This window comes from Lissotriton helveticus, chromosome 9 (genome assembly GCF_964261635.1).
Source record: "Lissotriton helveticus chromosome 9, aLisHel1.1, whole genome shotgun sequence".
Taxonomy (NCBI): Eukaryota; Metazoa; Chordata; class Amphibia; order Caudata; family Salamandridae; genus Lissotriton; species Lissotriton helveticus.
The window spans coordinates 610,883,120-610,902,105 of NC_136070.1; the positions used below are offsets into that span (position 1 = coordinate 610,883,120).

At 42.1% G+C, this 18,986-nt stretch overlaps 1 protein-coding gene across 1 annotated transcript in view; it reads right to left on the reverse strand.

Annotated features, from left to right (window-relative positions):
- Positions 1-17,214, reverse strand: part of SPTBN4 (spectrin beta, non-erythrocytic 4) — a 1,415,585-nt gene extending 1,398,371 nt beyond the window's left edge. Inside the window, 2 exon segments of the mRNA XM_078660647.1 lie at positions 8,667-8,840; positions 17,173-17,214. Coding sequence (XP_078516773.1) covers positions 8,667-8,840; positions 17,173-17,214 — 216 coding nt within the window.
- Between the last annotated feature and the right edge of the window lie 1,772 nt (positions 17,215-18,986).

Genomic DNA, 18,986 nt, shown 5'->3' on the forward strand with positions numbered 1-18,986 from the left:
CTAAGAAATGAGAGGACAGGAAGCCGGGTGGGAGGGGAGATGGGGTAAAAAGGGGCACATTTCCCTTTATGCTTAATGAGTTGAAACCATCTCTTCAAATCGATATATCCCACCCACTCCCCTGTCACCATCACTAGTCATATACTGTATTAATTGGTGCAGGGCATTGACCCAAACATTAACATTGTTGAGGAACTTCACTGACTGAAAAGATATTCCAGAAATTCATCTATGAAATGTCCAATGCAGTGGAATTGAAATTTCAGTCAAGTTGTTGTACTTTGGTCTTATTATTTCAGACAGTAGTTGTGAGGATTTACCTAGATCAGAGTAATATGCCTGCAGTTGCAAAATCCCAACCATTTCAGTACTTCATGAGTGAAACTTCTAAAAGCACTTCACCCTTGGAAGCCTGCCTCCTCAAAACCAATATCCAACCACTACAAACCTTGCTGCAACTCAGACTCTAATCTATGATCATTCCCTAAATTCTGGAGCCTGCTCTTTCCTCCCCCTAACCCTTACCCTCAATAACCTCTGGAGCGAACTTGATGCAGCACAAGCAGATTATGAGTATACAAACAAATATTTAGAATAATGATCATTCATGTGAACAGTGGCTTACTGAGCCCCCACCCCTGCTTTCACAGCTTAAGTGGGGGTGATGTTGACAAATAGTCATTTAGGAGCCTTGTCTGTCTGCAGCTCTGCAGACAAAAGCTCATAAAAACCAATGTAAGGGAAACTGTAACAGAAGAGGAAAAAGGCTCAAAAGGTGAAATCATTAGGAAAAGAGTTTGCAGAGGAGTAGCTTCCATAGGTGCAGCAGGTGCAGTGCCACCGAGGCTCAGAGGCTTAAGGGCCCATTGAGCTCTGCTTGTTGCTATATTTTATCAATTAAATATTTTTAAATATCAGCTGTGGGACCATTCTTTCCTTGCACTATGGGCAACAATACATTGGCTAAGCTACAGAGAGAGAGAGAGAGAGAGAGAGAGAGAGAGAGAGAGAGAGAGAGAGAGAGAGAGAGAGAGAGAGAGAGAGAGAGAGAGAGAGAGAGAGAGAGAGAGAGATGGAAGGAGAGTGAAATGAGCGACATGTAAAAAGAAGAAAGAAACTTACAAGAAGACCAATACGCATGAAAAGATGAATGAAAGGGTGAAAGGACTAATGGTTGGAAGCTGAAAACAATATTTGCATGGGTGAGTGAAACAATAGCTGGAATGATGAAAGGTTGTATCAGTGATTGGGTGGACAAATGGAACTCTGGATGGACGGGTGAATTGGTCAAAGTAAGGTGAAATGATGGATGGGTGAAAAAGAAAGACTGGGAGGATAGATGAATGACTGGAAGTGGGAGTGAAAGGACAGGATGATTGATGGAAGAGTATAATGATGAAAGAATGAATAGACGGAATGATAATGGAAGGATAGAATGGTGAAAAGCTATATAGATGGAAATGTGAAAAGATGGATGATGCATGAAAGTCTTGAAGGATGGAGAGATAGCTGGATGGAAGGTGGGATGAAGGGAGCTCATCTAAGCTGGGTTCAGCTTACTTGCTTCGCTCACTTGATGGCATTCAAAGTAAGGCTCAAAGTGGTTGTATTTTAATTTTCTGGCTTCTCTGATGTATGTGAAACTTGAGTCTAGAGTGCTACCAGAAACAGGGAGGATGGCGGACAGTTCTGCTGTTGGCCACAATCCACAATAAATATACAAAAAAAGGACTTTCAAAACCACTGTGCCTGCACAGACCAGTTTCAACGAAGCCAGAAGATTAATTTCCTCTACCCCCTTCTAGACAGAGTCAAATGTCATATTTTCCTCCTCGAGTTCCCATGATTCTTGTCTGTATAGTATTACGTTTGAAATCTAAATTGACCAAAATTGACCACATTTAGAAAATGTGAAATTTAAAACATGAATGTTTTCCTTAAACAGGGCAACTGTTTTTTTTTATTCATGGACAAGTTCAAACCAAATCCTAGATTGCAGAATTATTAAGGTTTCCCCCCCAAAAAAGAAGTCAAAACATTAAAACTAATGTCTCTTTACTTTTGGGAATATATTGAGGCCCATATTGTAACTGTAACATTCAATAAGTAGTATGCAATCAAGATGGTCAATAGTGGTGGCAGCTGGCCTATATCATGGTAATAATATGAAATCTGATATCTGCACTTGACTAATTAATGTATGAATGTGGATATCAATAAGTCAGCACTCAAGTGCCTAGGTATTAAGTGGCAATTGCAATCCTTGTAAGAGACATTGCCTGTTGTCCCTGGAACCTCAGGACCTAAGTATTATATGAGATTACTGAAGATAAGTGCCTCCTTTTTAGGTATGGCGTTAGCCAAGACCCTTTTATTTTATTAAAATTATTTATATAACATATACTTATTTATAGGGTCTTTCTGTCAGCTCTCTTCATCCGTTGATATGTTAGTGTGTCACTCACATTTTCCTTATGTCCACATACAGCATGAGGCAGTGGATCAGCCCACTTTGACAATTGGCTAATTTCACTGTGGTGAGTGACAGCATTCTGCCCTTTCCAAAGGAGCACATCCACACACAAAACCGGTCCCTTAAGTGTTATTGGCCACTGTAGCAAATGTGTGCCTTTTGAGACAAAAAAAATATTCTTGCATTTAGCCAATGTTTTTTTTTACCTTGATGAGAGCCTGGCAGCTCCCCTAACAATAAAAGTTTGCAAAACTTGACAAAAAAACCCCCAGAAAAAATAAGCACTGACAAAACCAAAAGGCTGGTGGCCAACGTCAGACTTACTGGTTTTGTCAATGCTGGTTAGGTTTGAATTTTAGGTGGTTGCCATCTTGAACCCTTAATGCTTACCCAGGAGTGTATATTGTATTATAGACTCTGCTACAAATAAATGTACAGTGTTAAAGGTTCCCAACAAGTCTGTAAATTTTATTCACTTACAGATCCAATTATGGTTTTTTTTTTAAATGATACAATCTTGTAGGAAAAAAATAACTTTTCAACCCAAAATGATATATAATTAGCATCAGACAATTACAGCATTAGAAGCCTAATCATGCTGCCTGATCTGAGTAAACAGTCAGGACATGCTGCTGGCTGTTCAGATTTCTATCTTACTGGTTGGGCTCTGATGCTGAAAATGCCTGTAAACTCTGAAATTGGGAAGAGGAGCAGGAGCTGCTGGAGTCTTTGTGTTTGGTGCAGTGGCACCAATGAATTCTGTGTAGGTGCAACACATGCTTCTTACATCATGCATGGCCAGTTCCAGTGAGTCAGTTTCAACAAGAGGGACAGGCTATGATTCTCAGTGATGCAATGACACTTTTCTCGTTGAGGAGGATAAGCACTGTTGCGTGTGTTGATGGAAGGCCCAAAACACATTCTCAAGAATAAAAAGGGTTGTAGGCTGTAAAGGAATGGCAAGTACTGCGCTAACCCCCATTCGTACAGCAGTACACTTCAACAGTTGTTTTTAGCTTTTTCTTCATACCTCCGGCAGGTTAGCACAACAATGAAGGTTTCTTCTCTTTCTAGAACATCTGGAGAGAATGGTACTAGCTTATCGGTGATGAGTTTGGGTACAACTGGCCAGCTGCAGTAATAATTGAGTCTTGGTGTAGCTCCTATTCCAAGCAGAAATCCGTAGGGCAGCATTACAAAGCAATTGGGCATTTGGCTCTTGAAGTGAAAAGGGCAGGATATTAGCACACAGGGCAGTCTACTTTCTGCCCCATTAGTTGGGCCACCGCAATAGCAGAGCTTTCTCTTTTGTCCTTATGTGTGGTCCCAACGTTAGGCGAGAGCAGCCTACATTCCTGCCCCATGCCAAATCCTTTGTCTAGACTAAAATTTTAACTTACATCCTGGATCACATGTCAGTCTCTTGGTGTTGATCATCACACAATGTCCATGGTGGTTCTTGATTGATGTTGATTTCAAGCATCCCGTAACGCTATCAGAGAATGTCCATCTCTCCCAGACAGGTCCTCGGCCGAGCCGGGGCAACCACTGAGGCTTTACATCTCGTCAGGGAGAACCTGTGAATGTGTACGTTGGGCAGGTAGCCAATCCCAGATGCTATGGTGCTGGTTACACTTTATGCTCAGTTGTGGATTCTTGCGAGCCGCAGGCTGACCTGTCCAATCTGGCTTGATCCTGTGAGACTCCTTTTCTTTTCTTTTTTAAGGCTGCCTTGGCCTAGCTGACATGGCCTATTTAGTCAGGGAGAGGGGACATCACAGGGAAATGTAGGGGGAAACGGAAGACAGCTACTTAAAGAAGTATGGGTCAAATGTATGAAAGGATTTTGGGTCGCAAACCCTGCGATTCCCAAAATTGATGTGTTGTGATTGCAAAATTTTATTTTTAAGAACGAAACCTCTTCTTTGATTCTGAAAAGCCTTTCCAAATGGCAGAAGGGGTTTTGTGACTAATTTCAATCGCAATTAAGAGGGAGCTTGAATGGGGTGTTCTCGCTTATTTCCAATTCACAATGAGATGTATAAATGGTGTGTAACTGCAACAGCAACCACAAACCATTGAGCAGTTACCAGCACCTCAAAGGACCTTGTCATTCATTCACAAGGGGGAAGCTGTTACTGGTGGACAACTTAACAATTGTGTTGAGCAATGTCGGGGTAGCAGGCAGTGGTCCAAAGTCTTCCAAAACATTTTTAAAGCAGCAGTGGTTCCTTTAAGAAACATAGGCCGCTTAAAAAAAAACCAGAAGTTTCCAGTTTGGGAATGCGAATGCGTAGATGTTTGTCTGCTGTTCCTACAGGCCACCATCCCTGTTACTTGTAGTCAACCCCAATGGCCACGAATAAGGACCCACATAAGCACATTTATTTCGGGTGTTTGTTTTCTGACACCGTGCGACTTGATACTTTGCAAATCAACATATTAGTACATAAGTCACGTTGCAAAATTACAGACCTGTCTGTTAGTACACTTCACCCCAAATCGTCTATCACGTCAACCTCCTGCTTGGAGCTACAAATGGACACGAAGACCCATATCCTGGTGAACACCAACCCTAATGAGTTTCTCCAGCCCTTTACACTCATACCTCTCACACTCAGGATATGAGGTGTCTCGGACATGACATACGACACAGATTCACAAAGGCAGACCAGTAAGCACCCTGATTAACTTGAGATGTAGGTAAAATGGTCTAAACCCCGGGATTATCAACCAGCAGCCATCAATTGTTAGTCATGTCATGTCCTGAACATGGGTGCAGTAGTCACTCACAGCACAAGTGCCAGGGACCTTCTCGTAAGGCCACTGCTGCCTGCACCACCCATACCCTGCCAGCGCTCCAATTGACAGTACAAACATAAAAACTAACCATCTCACTATTGCAAGTGTGACAATACAGACTATTTCAGACCACACAAAACTATACTAATGGCTTGAGAGTCTGGTATTATTCATTTTCAATGTTTATTGACTTAATGAACACAGTTGTTGTGATCATCTCAAAATTAAATAGACAGCACCATCATGTAGTGGACTGTCACTAGAGCCGGTACTGATAATTAAGTGCCAGTGCTGAGCACAGGAAACCACTGGCACAAATTAAGCACTCATTTTAACAATCTTTGCCCTTAGGTCCCAAGTCAAGCTGAGTCAAGTACTTCTCTGGGGAGCAATGTACACCACAAAATGTACAGCACAACTCTGATGCTCAGAAAATGTTCCTGTATCAGTCAGAAATGTTGGAATAAGGAACGGGATATAACAGGGCTACTGCATAAAGGTCTTTACCCAGACACACTAGCACAATCAATACCTCATATATTTTAGTGGGAGAAATGGTTATTTAATCTGAAGATTTAAAAAAAAAACATTCTCAGAAAAAAACAATAAAATTCTCCTCAGAAACTTCTGTTGAAGAGACATTATGAATATAATATAAAACCTAAAAAAATAGTTATTTTGACCATTCAGACTGACACAAAATAGTGCACCTTAACTCCCCACCAATGCACTGCTCATGACCTTATCTACATGATTTATGCCCTGCTCAGTGTATATAGTTGTAAAGCCCACTTTTGCAGTGGCCGGAATTCTCAGGGCATGGAGCCTCTCCTTTCACCTGACTCTGACCTTCATAACTCTTCAACTAGAGGTGACTATACATGGCCTTTGACCATGCTCACTATGCTCTATCATACATATGGTCATCAGTATTTCTTTGGGGTGCGGTGGGGTGGTGGCGGGGTTAGGGTTGTATTGCTCCGCATAACTGGCAAATGTAAAAGTTTTTTAAGAATTTGCTTCACAACAATAATGTCCCTTCAACGTTACTATTTTAGGGGAATTTCTGTTTTTTTATTTGCAAATGTTATTTCTCTTATGAGTAAAAAAATTGTTACTATCTTTACCAAAGTTTTTTCAGTGAATTTAATATTTTTTGGTTATGAGACACAACATTTTAGCACCTGGTGGAAGCATTAAAACAATAAAGCTCAGCGCATGCTCTATGTCCATGTACTTCAAAATCTATGCCTGTGAGCCTCCACAAAACACTGTGAGTGGAGTGTGGACAAACCCAGTGCCATGCTCTGCCTCCAACCCCCATTCCCAGAACATGCTGCCCTCAGCAGGCTCAGGGCACATGTTGTCAACTCCTACACCCAGCCACTTTACTGTCAGAACCCACTGTATGTTGTATTTCTTTAATGAACTCAGCGGCCGTTCCTCCGCAATGGCAGAGGAGCGTCGCCCCCCCATCAGCAGTTAACATTCATAAAAAATAAAACAGGTTCTTTTTTATCCTTTTATTTTGCTTGTGCCTGGGCCCGGGCTAAGATAGGCTGCAGTGGGAGTGGTGGGCTCTACCTACACTGCACGCGTGGTTTTTGGCCAGCCACATGCGCAGTGACCCCTCTTCAACCCCAGCTGCATTGCTGGGGCTGGAGAGCGCGGGCACAGACTCCCTGTCTGTCCTGGAGCACTTATTATCGGCGCTCAGGCCAATCCTGGAGCTGCTCTCATGTGAAAGTAGCTTCAGGATTTGCAGCAGGGCAGGCTGGGAGTCTGTTCCTGTCTACAGCGGTGGAGAGGAGTGGAAGAGCGCAACAGCAAGTTTGTTGTCTTTGATAGCTAGGTCCCGCGCGCCTCTTTTATCCAAAACGAGCCGCTCCTGAATGAACTACAAACACCAGAAGGAAAACAGCTACCTCAACCAATAAGATTCCTGTTTCTATTTTTTTTTAAAAGCTTATGGAAGGACAGCTCTTCTACATTCTCCAACATAACGGCCGACATTTAGAAACTTTTAACCCTCTGAAACCTATAGGACACTTTTTGTAATACACATTACCCAAAATATACTAAATAGATTTATATGAAACTACAAAGAGTGCCGATTCTGAATATTTTTCTACCAGCATGCCACGTCAGGGGTTTTTCATTTAAAGATTTCTTTGCTGCCATGGAGAAAAAAAATCCTATTCACTCTGGACTGATCCGCACGACACTTGCAATGAAGAAACTGCGATGGGTGTGCCAAGCATCTACTGACTTTTGTGCAGATTTGTCAATCGATGCCAACGTTATTAGCAAATAAAAAAGCCATTTTCTACGGAAGTGTCAACTAAACTAGACTACTTGCGCAAATCCCAGATCTGGCAGTTGAGCCTTCTACTACATTTCTCCTAAAGCATGGAATGACCTGCCGCTACACATAAGAGCCTCCTTCTCACTTCATGAATTGCACAAGAAGCTGAATACCAGGCTTTTCTAGTAGTCCCACCAGGCGCAAGGTGTGGCTAGGCTTACACCCAGTAGCGGCTGTTACTGAACAGGGGTGGTAGAGCGGGGAGTTAATTAACAAAACAAACACCTCTTCCTCCTCTTCCTTTCTGCAGTCCGGTAGCAGCAGGAAGCACCTGGTACACAGGCTCCCCTGAGCCAAACACAACGCTGCAATGCATTGTTGTTGTGATTGGTCTGAGCGCCGAGCGGAACAGGGAGCCTGTGCATGTTCCTGACTAGGCTGTGTAATGCCGCCTGGTAGGAACATGCAAAGTGCGTATGAACTGTTTGGTCGGCCCAAGAGGGCCGACCACACAGTTCATGCGCACTTTGGGAGTACAAACCACTCCTCCCCTGCTCTGGCCATCCCTGCCCCACCCCGCCCGAGAAGCACTGACTGCTATAGGAAAAATAACGTAACAATAACGATACATTATTATCATTTTATTTTTCCTTTTTGTGCAGTGGGGTAACGCTTCTCCGCCTTAGCGGAGGAGCCACCATTGCTCACACCTGCTCATCGCCAGGATACCCTCCCAGATAATAGTGCGCTCTACAAATCTGCATAACATAACACAAAAGCCGTACAAAGTCACATTGCTGACCATGTGCCATGTATATATAAAGACATATATTGGATATGTAGGGCTGTATAAAAAGCTGTAACACTACTGATAATTATTATTATTACTGATAGTAGTAGCGGTAGTAGTAGTAGTAAAAGTTGTATTATTATTATCATAATCTTCATCATTATTCTATCAAAAAAGTTCTCTACAGGAACTGCCAGAAATAGCATTGTGCGCCACATGGAATCTGACAAAGCAGAACAGTAAGGATTGAAAGACCTGCTCTCCAAGTCAAGTGAGCTCTGCATGAACTTTGGTACCTGAAACCTCAGGATGATGGTCCAGATTAGCCCCAGGGTGAGCCGGTGGTTCCCATCGACAATGTCGTGGGATCCCACATTCTCCAGGTGCACGCGTTGCTCCTTCAGGAACTGCAGAGCCTTGTCCACGTTCTCCAGCGAGTGGATTCTCATCCTCCCTCGTGTTGGTTTCGGCTACAACAGACAACACAAACAGTATCGTGAGCACCATGTGCAGCTCAGGGGCTATTTCTTGTCACATTTCTTTACATTCGTTTGTTAATGTGACTAGAGGCAATCAGATTTGGAAGTGTGTGCTTTGGAAGAGAAATAAGTATAAATATGAACATGTTTCCATTGTTCAAAAGAATAAGGAGCAGACAACACTGTAGATCAATGTTTCCCAAACTATGGGTTGTTTGTGGTTCATGAAAGTCCAAGCAAAATGTAAAGATTCCTTTAAATTCAGTGTCTATCTTGTCCCACTTGCCTGCTTCAAAGACAGAGGTCAAATATCAGGCTGTTTCTTTGACAAATTGCTGCTTATTCTTTTAACATGGAATTGGTTTTTACTTTTCTTTCTCTGACTTCAAAGTGAGAGGAGTTGTTAAAGTGAATTATGTGACAATCTTGCTAGAGTTTTTTTGCAACACAAAACAAAATGTAAGTACCTGTAAATGAACTGTAGGCATTCAGCAGTTAGGAAAGCAAAAATGTATGACTTTGTTGTAATTATGAAGTGTGCTGGAAACAGAGATTTTAAAAGGATCAAAACATATCAAGACACTTTACTTGGTGATTCAAAAATGACACATCCTCACAGAAACCAGACTTGGCACATTGTTATTCATGTGCTGTAAAATGTTATCAGTAAAATTGTACCTGTGCAAAATGAGTGCCAATTTCTGTGGAAAATGTGCTGTCTGTAAATGACAATGCCCTAGAACATAATTCTTTAGTTACATTAAGAAATCACCCCCTCATGTCCATTGAAGGTAGGTGGGTCACGAAGGTTTGTCATTCTAAAATGTAGCTCCTGGTTCTAAATAGTTTGTGAACCACTGCTGTAGATAAAACATTAAAACACATGTTATTGCATTGTGCGCATTCTTCCAAATAGAAGTTCAAATTAAAAGACAGGTAGTCATTTGTTTTATATCAAACTACGGATTATATTGACCAGAATATTCAAAAAGATTTGAATAAGAAAACCACAGCGTAGACTTCCTCATCAGTCCTACAATTATTCATTACTTTATAACTACTGGCAACTTTGAAAAGGTTCTGTGTTATTTGTGCCACCAAGGCACTAATGTGTCAATGTTAGGGCTATCAGTGTTAGGACTGAGGGCCAATACATGCATTTGACAACCAACGTCCACCCTCACCCAATCTGTTGCAGCAGTGTGTAGCTACTCACCCACCTAGTAGTAGTAGGAGAGGTGAACTCGGGAGACCGCAGTAGCAGGGAAGAGTACCATGGAGGCTGTGGCCATTGTGGGACTTGAAGTCCACATGGCAAGGAACTCCAAGAGACACACCACTGGCAAATAGGTGCTGCCTTTAAAGTGAATGTCACTCAGGTGGGGTGCCATAGTCTTTCTCCCATGCCCACCCATGGCACCTGACACAAATTATCAATCAAAGAAATGATTAGAAAAGGTACAGCCACAGAAGTGTAGTGTCTCAGCAACTTTCTCAATACAAGAGACAACCTGCTAAGACTACTCCTGTCTGACCAGATCTGCTCCTTCTTTCCTACCTTGATTGATTAAGTATTTAGGGGCATATTATCAAGGAACGGCGTTCAAATTATCACCGCTTTAGCGGCAGTTACGGCGATAATGGGCTTGATAATATGCAGTAAAGAATTACAATAGAAGCCCATGTTAACACCAGAACAGGGGCTTCTATTGGAATTCTCAAGGGCATATTATGAAGCCAATTATCGCAGTTTTAGCAGCACGTTCCTGCCGCTAAAGCAGCGATAATTTTAACGCCGTTCCTTGATAACATGCCCCCAAGACTTTGCACTAAATTTGTTCCATTTCCTGCTTTAATCTCCTTACTTCGATTAATGGATTCCTTGGTTCCTATTCCCTCCGCATTGTACCCCTATCCTGCCCTCTCCTAGTGTGGATCATTTTACTTCTGATCCAATGAAGCTATCCTCTGACTGACTCCACTCACTTGTACTGGTGTCAGTTTTCATTTCAGCTCCCTTTATGTTATTGTTGTTTCCCTACCCATGTGGGGTCCCCTTCCTCTTCAGTCTGATATACTGGTAAGCAATGGTCTCATAAGCGGGTAGGACATGCCTGTTTGGATGCACTCCTGTGGGTACATTGGATCCGAGACCTCGCTCACCTTCCCGAATGGCTATGGCAAATGCTCTAGACACTATGACACAGACCTTAAATGATCTTCATATAAAGGCAGCAGCCTTCTTGCAGGAGACCAGTTCAATATGTTACAGAGTGGTAGGCCACGACACCCAGAAAACAGGGTTGCCAATCCTTCAGGACCTGATATGGGAAATATCTGCGGTCTACCAGCCTCAACACCTTTTGGTTCGGCCTCTTCTGCTTCTTCATCTTTGATAACGGTGCCCCCAGGACTAGGTGCACATTTACTCTCACCTGCTATGCCCACCAGATTCAAAGGAAATGCTTGAGAATTTTCCAATTTCCTAGTACTATCTCAAATCCACTTCATGAACCAAACTCAAGTGTGAGAGGGACCCCTTGTTGTCCTGTTGAAATACTAGTACAGGCGTTCCTTAAGGTGTTGGGTTGCACCTCTTTGGATCCACTGCAGGGAATACATTTGTCTCCAGCTTGCAGAACTAAACAGTCGGTTTCATTATAAAATCTTCATCTACTGTTTTGTATCATGTGATCTTGACCACATAAGGATTCAACATCACAAAATACAACACAGGACATCTTGTCTCTTGAGTTAAACCTCTGTACGAATGAAGATGCAAAATGCAATAATGGGTATTTTACCCTGTATCTATGATGTTCTCTGCACCTTAGGTTTTCCTCAATGTAAATGCAAGGGTTCTATCAAATACCAAAAAGAGGTAACAGAGCCTCACTCTAATATATAACCCAATATATTATGATCTGAACATTCCTCAATGGGCTCTGCAAATATGACTACCAGCCTAAGCTGCAATAAGTTGAGCATTATGTTAATTCACTTAGGAATTTCAAATAAGTGCTTAGGTGATGGGTTTAATGTACACTTTTTTTTGCAGTTTGGTAAATTTACCAGGGAACACAATTAACTGCAGAAAATAACAGTTGGGCACTAAAGACAAACATTACATTGATTGTGATAGATCCTGGTAGCTAATGACTGAAAGCGATTTGGGGCAACTGAATTGTACTTAAGGACTTAGGGCCACATGTACAAACCTTTTTGCCAGTCGCAAACGTTTGCGAACGCAAAAAGGCTTTTTGGGGTTTACAAATCCCAAATAGTGATTCGGTAACTTGTTAATGAATTACAATTAGGGTTTTGCAATTGGGTATTAGGGAAGAGGCATATTAAGGGCGCACCTTCCTAATAGCAAAACGCTGTGCCATGTATGAATGTTTTGTGACCGAAATGCGGTCGCAAAACATTAGCTTTTACCACCAATTTGGTGGTAACCTAATCTCAAATGGGAAGGGCTCGCCAGGGGACCTTTCCGCTTTGTAAATGGTTGCAAAAAGTTTTTTAAGAGCAGGCAGTGGTCCCACGGACCACTGCCTACTCTTAAAAAATGTAACTGAAACGTTTCATTTTTAGGCTTTGCCTGCACAGCGCTTGCGCTGTGCTTGAGAAATCTATTGTTTTTAATATAAACTTAAAAGGGACTTATATTCCGCCTTCTCTCTTTCCTGGCTTCTCACTGGTTCCTGTTCTTGCCACTTACCTTTCCTCCGTTACTTGGAGAAGTGTGGCTCACTGGTTAGAGGAGGCAGACCTGGAAGCAGAGGTCAGCCCGGGACCAGGGTTCAATTCCCGGCTCGGCGGGATCTTGAGTCCTAAAAAAATGTCCATGGACTCGACAATTCTCGCTCCGGTGCCTACTCGATTCACGGGTTCACACTCTGCGACTCTGGGCAATAGCTTGCTTAATCTCCACAACGGTCCCTCGTGGCGGGATGCCTGGCTTTCACCTTGCGGATACCCTGCCGGGGTTATCTCACAGGGGAATACCAGGACAGGTTCCCTAAGCAAGCACTTAGAAACTGCTTGGTGATTTGCGCTATATAAATTCCTGTACATTTACATTTACTAATGGCTGTAGCATACTAAAGTATGGTAGATAGCGGAGCCTTCATAACAATGCACCTGATCCACATGGCTGTAGCATATTTTACTGCATTTACCAGTGATTGTTCCTCGTCTGCTTCACTTATCAGTTTCCCACTGCCGAAATACCGTTAACATCCGCTTTGGTGGAACTATATTTTCATAAAGTTTTGCATTTTACTATTGCTGCATATTTATATAACAAGTTATCACATGGAGAGATTAAGTGATTTGCATAGGATCACAGGATATTGCGCGGCACCGCCGAGACTCGAACCAGGATGTCCAGCTCTTGAGTCAGCAGCTCTGGCCATTGCGCCACATCCTCTCCACTCCCCTGTTATCTGCCGGAGCTCTTTCCTTCTACCGGACGATGATTGATGTAAACAGCTCTTTATTCATTGTATAGGTGAAACCGATGCATTACCATTGCATGTTCTTTTTGAAACTCATCCCGTTTTTTTGATTAAGGAAAACGGGCTGCATTTTTAAAAAATCGTTGATTTATTTAAAAGCAAACACAGACATGATGGTCTGCTGTCCCCAGCAGGCCACCAGCCCTGTGTTTTTAGCGATTCCCAATGGGTTACAAATTGCGACCTACCTCATGAATAATAATGAGGTAGGTCTATTAACGGTCCACTGGGAATTGCAAATGAAACTCAATAGACGTGCGTACATTTGAAATTGTGATTTCCTAATTGCGATTCGCATTGAATCGAGATTAAAAACTCTCAATTTCTAACGTATGTACATGTGGTATTAAGGGCCAGATGAACAACCATTTCATTTTGCAACTCGCACATTGCGATTTTTAGCGACTCGCAATTAGCGTCCCGCAAAATGAAATGTACTAATGTGTCACATTGAGCAAATCCCAATAGGGTTGTAAATGATCTACAACATTAATATTCAGGAGGTAGGTCGCAATTTGCGAACCATTGGGATTGGCCTGTAATGACAGGGATGGGGGCCTGTTGGGGTTAAATAGAGCAATTATTTTTCTGAAATGCTGCAAGTTTTCCTTAAGGGAAAACGGGATGCATTTAAAAAAGTAAAATGAAAAGTTTCCTTTTCATTTTTTAAGGGTAGGCAGTTGCCTGCTCTTCAAAAATGTTGGAGCCCACATTCACCTTGGGGACCCCTTCCCATTTGTAAATGGGTTACCACCTCCTATACAGAGTCGGTAACATACAAATATTTTGCGACCACATTCCGGTCGCCAAACATTCATACATGCCACTGTGCCTTGCTATTCGGAAGGGACGCCCTTGAAACGGCCCTTCCTAATAGCGACTCGCAAACTCTATTTTATGAGACGGTCATTGGTCATCGACTCGCAAACTAGGGTTAGTACATTGCAAAAGTCATTTTAGCGGTCCGCCCGATTCTCCATTTGCGACTGCTAAAACGGTTCTATATCTGGCACTTAGTCACCTATAAGGTCAATATATTCAGGAAGGACTTTAAAACCCACTGAGCTGGTCTCATTCAGATTTTCTTTAGCTGTCTTACATATGGCTACTATTAAAGCTTTCTATTAGGAAAGTGACTTCTGTAAGTAAATACATTATTCAATAAAAATAAATTACAGAATGTTTGGAATAAAACAACAAACACATTTCAAAATGAAACGATCACTTGTAAGGGAGGAAAGTGAATAAATACAGTGGGTGCCTATACCAACAAATCAGACATGCAGAGTCCATACCCTCAAAGGATGCTTACAGGCTTGTAGCTAGCAGTGGCACAGCCGGTGCAGTGGAACCAAGGCCCTGTGGGGGAGGAGAGGTGGGAACAAGGTGACCTGCAGCAGCAGTGGGTAACGGGAAACTTCTTTGGGAATTTCCTTTGGGAGTCCCTCTCTGGAGCCTGGCTAGTGTTTACTCGTCCTTAGGGAGGGGCTGTGCAAAGTCACAGACAGAGAGTGAAGAAGGGGGATTTGCTGAATATATAGAGAAAACGTGGCAAGAAATAGTGAAGACACAGAAAAGGGGAATAAAGGCAAGATATGAAGAAGGGAGAAAAAGAGAGGGGAGAATAAAGGAGAAATGGAGAAGGGGAACAAAACGGGGATGCGAAACAGTCGCAAGGAGAGGAGATAAATCAGTGAAAGGTGGGAAAGAGATAAGGGTGAGAGAGAAAGGAGATAACAAACAAAAGGAGAGAGGCAAAAGAGAGAGAGTGCAAACATACATTATTTTGGTGAGACAGAGGCTTGAGAGAGCAGGAGGAAAAAGGGAGAACATATATTACTGTGATAGAGAAAGGTAGTTGAAGAGATTGAGAACACAGTGAAATTAAAGAAAGGTGGGCAGAGAAACGTGTAGGACGTAGACAGAAGAGGACACGCAGAGGACAAGGGGAAAATGAGGCAGAAAGGGGGGAGGAAAAGGAGTAGAGGTAAAAGGCAAGAAGGAGAACAAAATGAAAGGGGCACTAGATAGGGACAAATGAGAGGGGCAAGAGGGAAGCAGAAGTGGATAGATAGGGGAAAGTTAAGGAAGAAGGGATGAGATTATAGAGGGATGGAAATAGGGGAGGATGGCCGACAGGTAGCCATCATAATGCCATAGATGCAGTGGCCCCAGGGTGCAGGGGTGCGCGGGGTCCACTGCACCCCCATGGCAATCTTTTATTATTGACCCAGGTGGGCAATCATTTTGATTGCTGCATTTGTGGCCATGACCCTCTCACTAGGTTAGCGGTTGCTAAGGTTCTAAAAGTCTTGTAGATGAATGTGTCTATTATGGTCTATTTGATTGTGATTGTTGTATATCAGAATATTGTAAAGAGAAATACAATCTGACCCAAGTACGGGGTCCTACATATCGCTTATAAAGATATTATCTCATTGGATGTTCCTTATTATTAACTCCAAAAGGGCGATATTTTTGTAGGCAATATTTAGGGCATGATATTTATATCAGATGTTGGGGCATATTACCAACGATTAGAGATATTTATCGCTAACGAGACTTAGCAACACATTTTTTAACGCTAAGCATCGCCGGAAATTATCGCAGAGATAACTTGCTATTAGCAAGGTTTATCTCAGAAGTGATAAAAATCCTCGCGCTAACTGCCAAATGAGAGATTATCGCTGGAAAACCAACGATAATCTCTCGAAGTTTGGCGTTAGCTTGATGATAGGGGCTCACAAACTTAGCCATGATATCCACCTTCCATAGGATATCATGGCTAAGTGAGGAAAATACCAGGTGTAAAAAAAAAGCAGTGCTGACCGCGGTTAGTGCTGCTTTTTTTTATCACTAACAGGGTTAGCGAAATCCTTGATAATAGGAGAAATGTCGCTTAACAACATTTCTCCTATTATTTTTCTCTGGAACGCCCCCTTTGCATCTCATTAGAGATGCAAGGGGAAGCGTAGAGAAAAAGGGTGCTAACATGTGAATTTGCGTGTTAGCACCCTGTTGCTGATAGGGAGATAATTTTATTTCCGCTTTCTTGGCTTTTAAAGCGAAGATAAATCCCTTGATAATATGCCCCGTAATTCGTATAATGATCTTCTGATAGGATACCATAGAAATAGCAACGATTCTCCCAGGATTGCAGTAAAACATCAAATAATCCCAAAGGAAATGCTGTTCTAAAAATGATGGCAACCTCCATCCAATTTGGCAAATCCCTTGTGATCTACAAATGCTATTTTTAGAACTATAAATATGCTTTAGTGCCTTTTGCCTATCACAAACAGACATGAATCTACTGGACAGAATGGTCCACTCCGAAGCCTGAGGGTGCCTCCTGCTCTACATATTATTGTCAGCGATACAGCGTGCCCTTGATGCCTTCTGAGGGTATCAACGACATAGAGCATACAACAAACCAGGGTGGCCAACGTGGGTCCTGAAAGGAAGGATCTATGTCATTGTTTCAGGCTAACCGCTCACCAGGTTAATGAGTTTTATACGGGTTAGTTGTATGCAAATTTATTTTATATGGATATCCTGAAAATCTTGCATGGAACCAGTTCTCCGGGACCTAGTTTGGACAGCCCTGGTTTAAAGCATAAGAAGCATAGGCTGAAACCCATGTCAACACTCCCATGAAAATGTGTGTCGCTATTCATAAGCATAAGAAGTGCTATGCCTCTTGCTTTCTTTGCATAGTATCATTTTCTACAATGCCGCTCCCTGCAGAGATGGAATAAAGGCCGCACAATTTAAGTCAAATGCGCTGAGCTGTGTGTCCTTACCAGCTGTTCTCCAGAAAGCACCTCCAGCAGCTTTGTCAACATGTATCCATCCCTCAGATCATTGTACAGGTCACTTATCCGACACGAGACTCGCGCCAGATGCGAGTTGACCCACTTGGTGAATGTTTTCTTCTGCACAGCATCTCGTTCATCTGCAAGACGAGAAACAGCGATGTTCCCATAGTCTCTGGAGTTTAAGGTAAAGCCATTTCCATATTCCCTTTGCATGCGTCCTGTTCAATTGGAAACCCACAGATAACCACCTCCCTCAGGCCAAGGCAGACAAACACGGTTTCCAGTCCTGGCTTTGCCGTGACAGCCTGATGCATTCTGGGTATTACAGTCTTGTTTGCTTCCGTTGAACATATTACACTAACATATCTGAAAAAAAATGATTTGGAGGTGAAAAATTCAAGACTGGGGACAGTGTTCGCAATGACCTGGAGTGAGGTGGTCACCATGCACCACACTTGCGGTTTCCTTACCTCATTTGAAGGTGGGGGAACAAGTGAGTGTCTAACAGTGGAACCTCCTCAGTTAGCTCTGCCGTCGGAAACTCATTGCTGACATTACATCCGCCAAATCAAAATGGCGACAGCAGTTTGATTAGAAAAAAAACAGGGTACCAAACAAACCGCAGGCACATATTAATAAAAGGCTTTATAAATAAATCTTGGCCTTTAAAGCATTATGTACTAAAGCTGTTTACTGCCAGTGCTAATCCTTTTATTTTATTAGGTTTTTACAGGTTTGCATTAAAATATCAGTCTTATTTTTAACAAATGGCACAGAAACCATTACTTTCTATTTTGAAACAGGAATTGGATAAAAGAGTTTATTTTCACATAATTCCAAAATATACAATTATATTATTTTCGCTAATTAAAAAAAAAAAGGTTGTGTACGTTTTTTCTGCAAACGGCGACACCAACAGCCTTGTACTTCTGAATCCATTGCTTCCTGATGTTTTCAAAATAGATGAAGATAAGATAAATGGGATTTGGTGGTCATTCCCCATTCTGAGGTGTTCTTATCAGAACGGGATGCAAATTGCACATTAGTAATTAGCACACTCTGCTCTTACTCAGGTTTGTGGGTGCACAATTTGCAACCGTTTTTTGTGGGTCCCTCATAATCGGGCCCTAAGTATAAAAGGGAGCGAAAGAAACCATCTAAACATAGAAAGCAACACATTTGTAAAAAAAAAAGGCATAATATTTCATTCAGGAAGGTCATCGCTTGTTCATTTTTTGCAAAATGTTTTTGAAGAAAGTTAACATAAATAACAGATTCTCATAAAATGAAATGAGGAAAGCAAAAACGGTAACATTTGCATCAAACCAGTGTTTAATTTGTGCCATTGTTTGCCCATGCTCACCTCCCGCACTAATTTTGCAACACCAGCACGTATTTATGGAAGCCTACCAAATGTTGCTTTTCACCTTACACCTTTAGGTAGGTATCTGGATACTATATCATATTACCCTGATAGGAGGCACAGATGTGTGTGTTTTTTTATATAATACCCCGCATACTCATTAACTGTTGTGCTTACATTTTAATCACCCTGATACATTAAGCTCTTTGCTTATGGTAATATGCTCATTATTGAGCAGGTCTCCACACTAATGGACGGTTAACGTGAGGTTATCTAAACTGGGCTCATATAACTTGGAAGTGTCATTGTTGCATTATTACAGATCTACAACATTAGAGGGAGCACTATAGATGTGCTTTTTTCCATTTACGCCTACCATCTAATCATGACGTTACCTTGGTACTAGGATGGAACATGCAGTTGTGGTATTTATCTT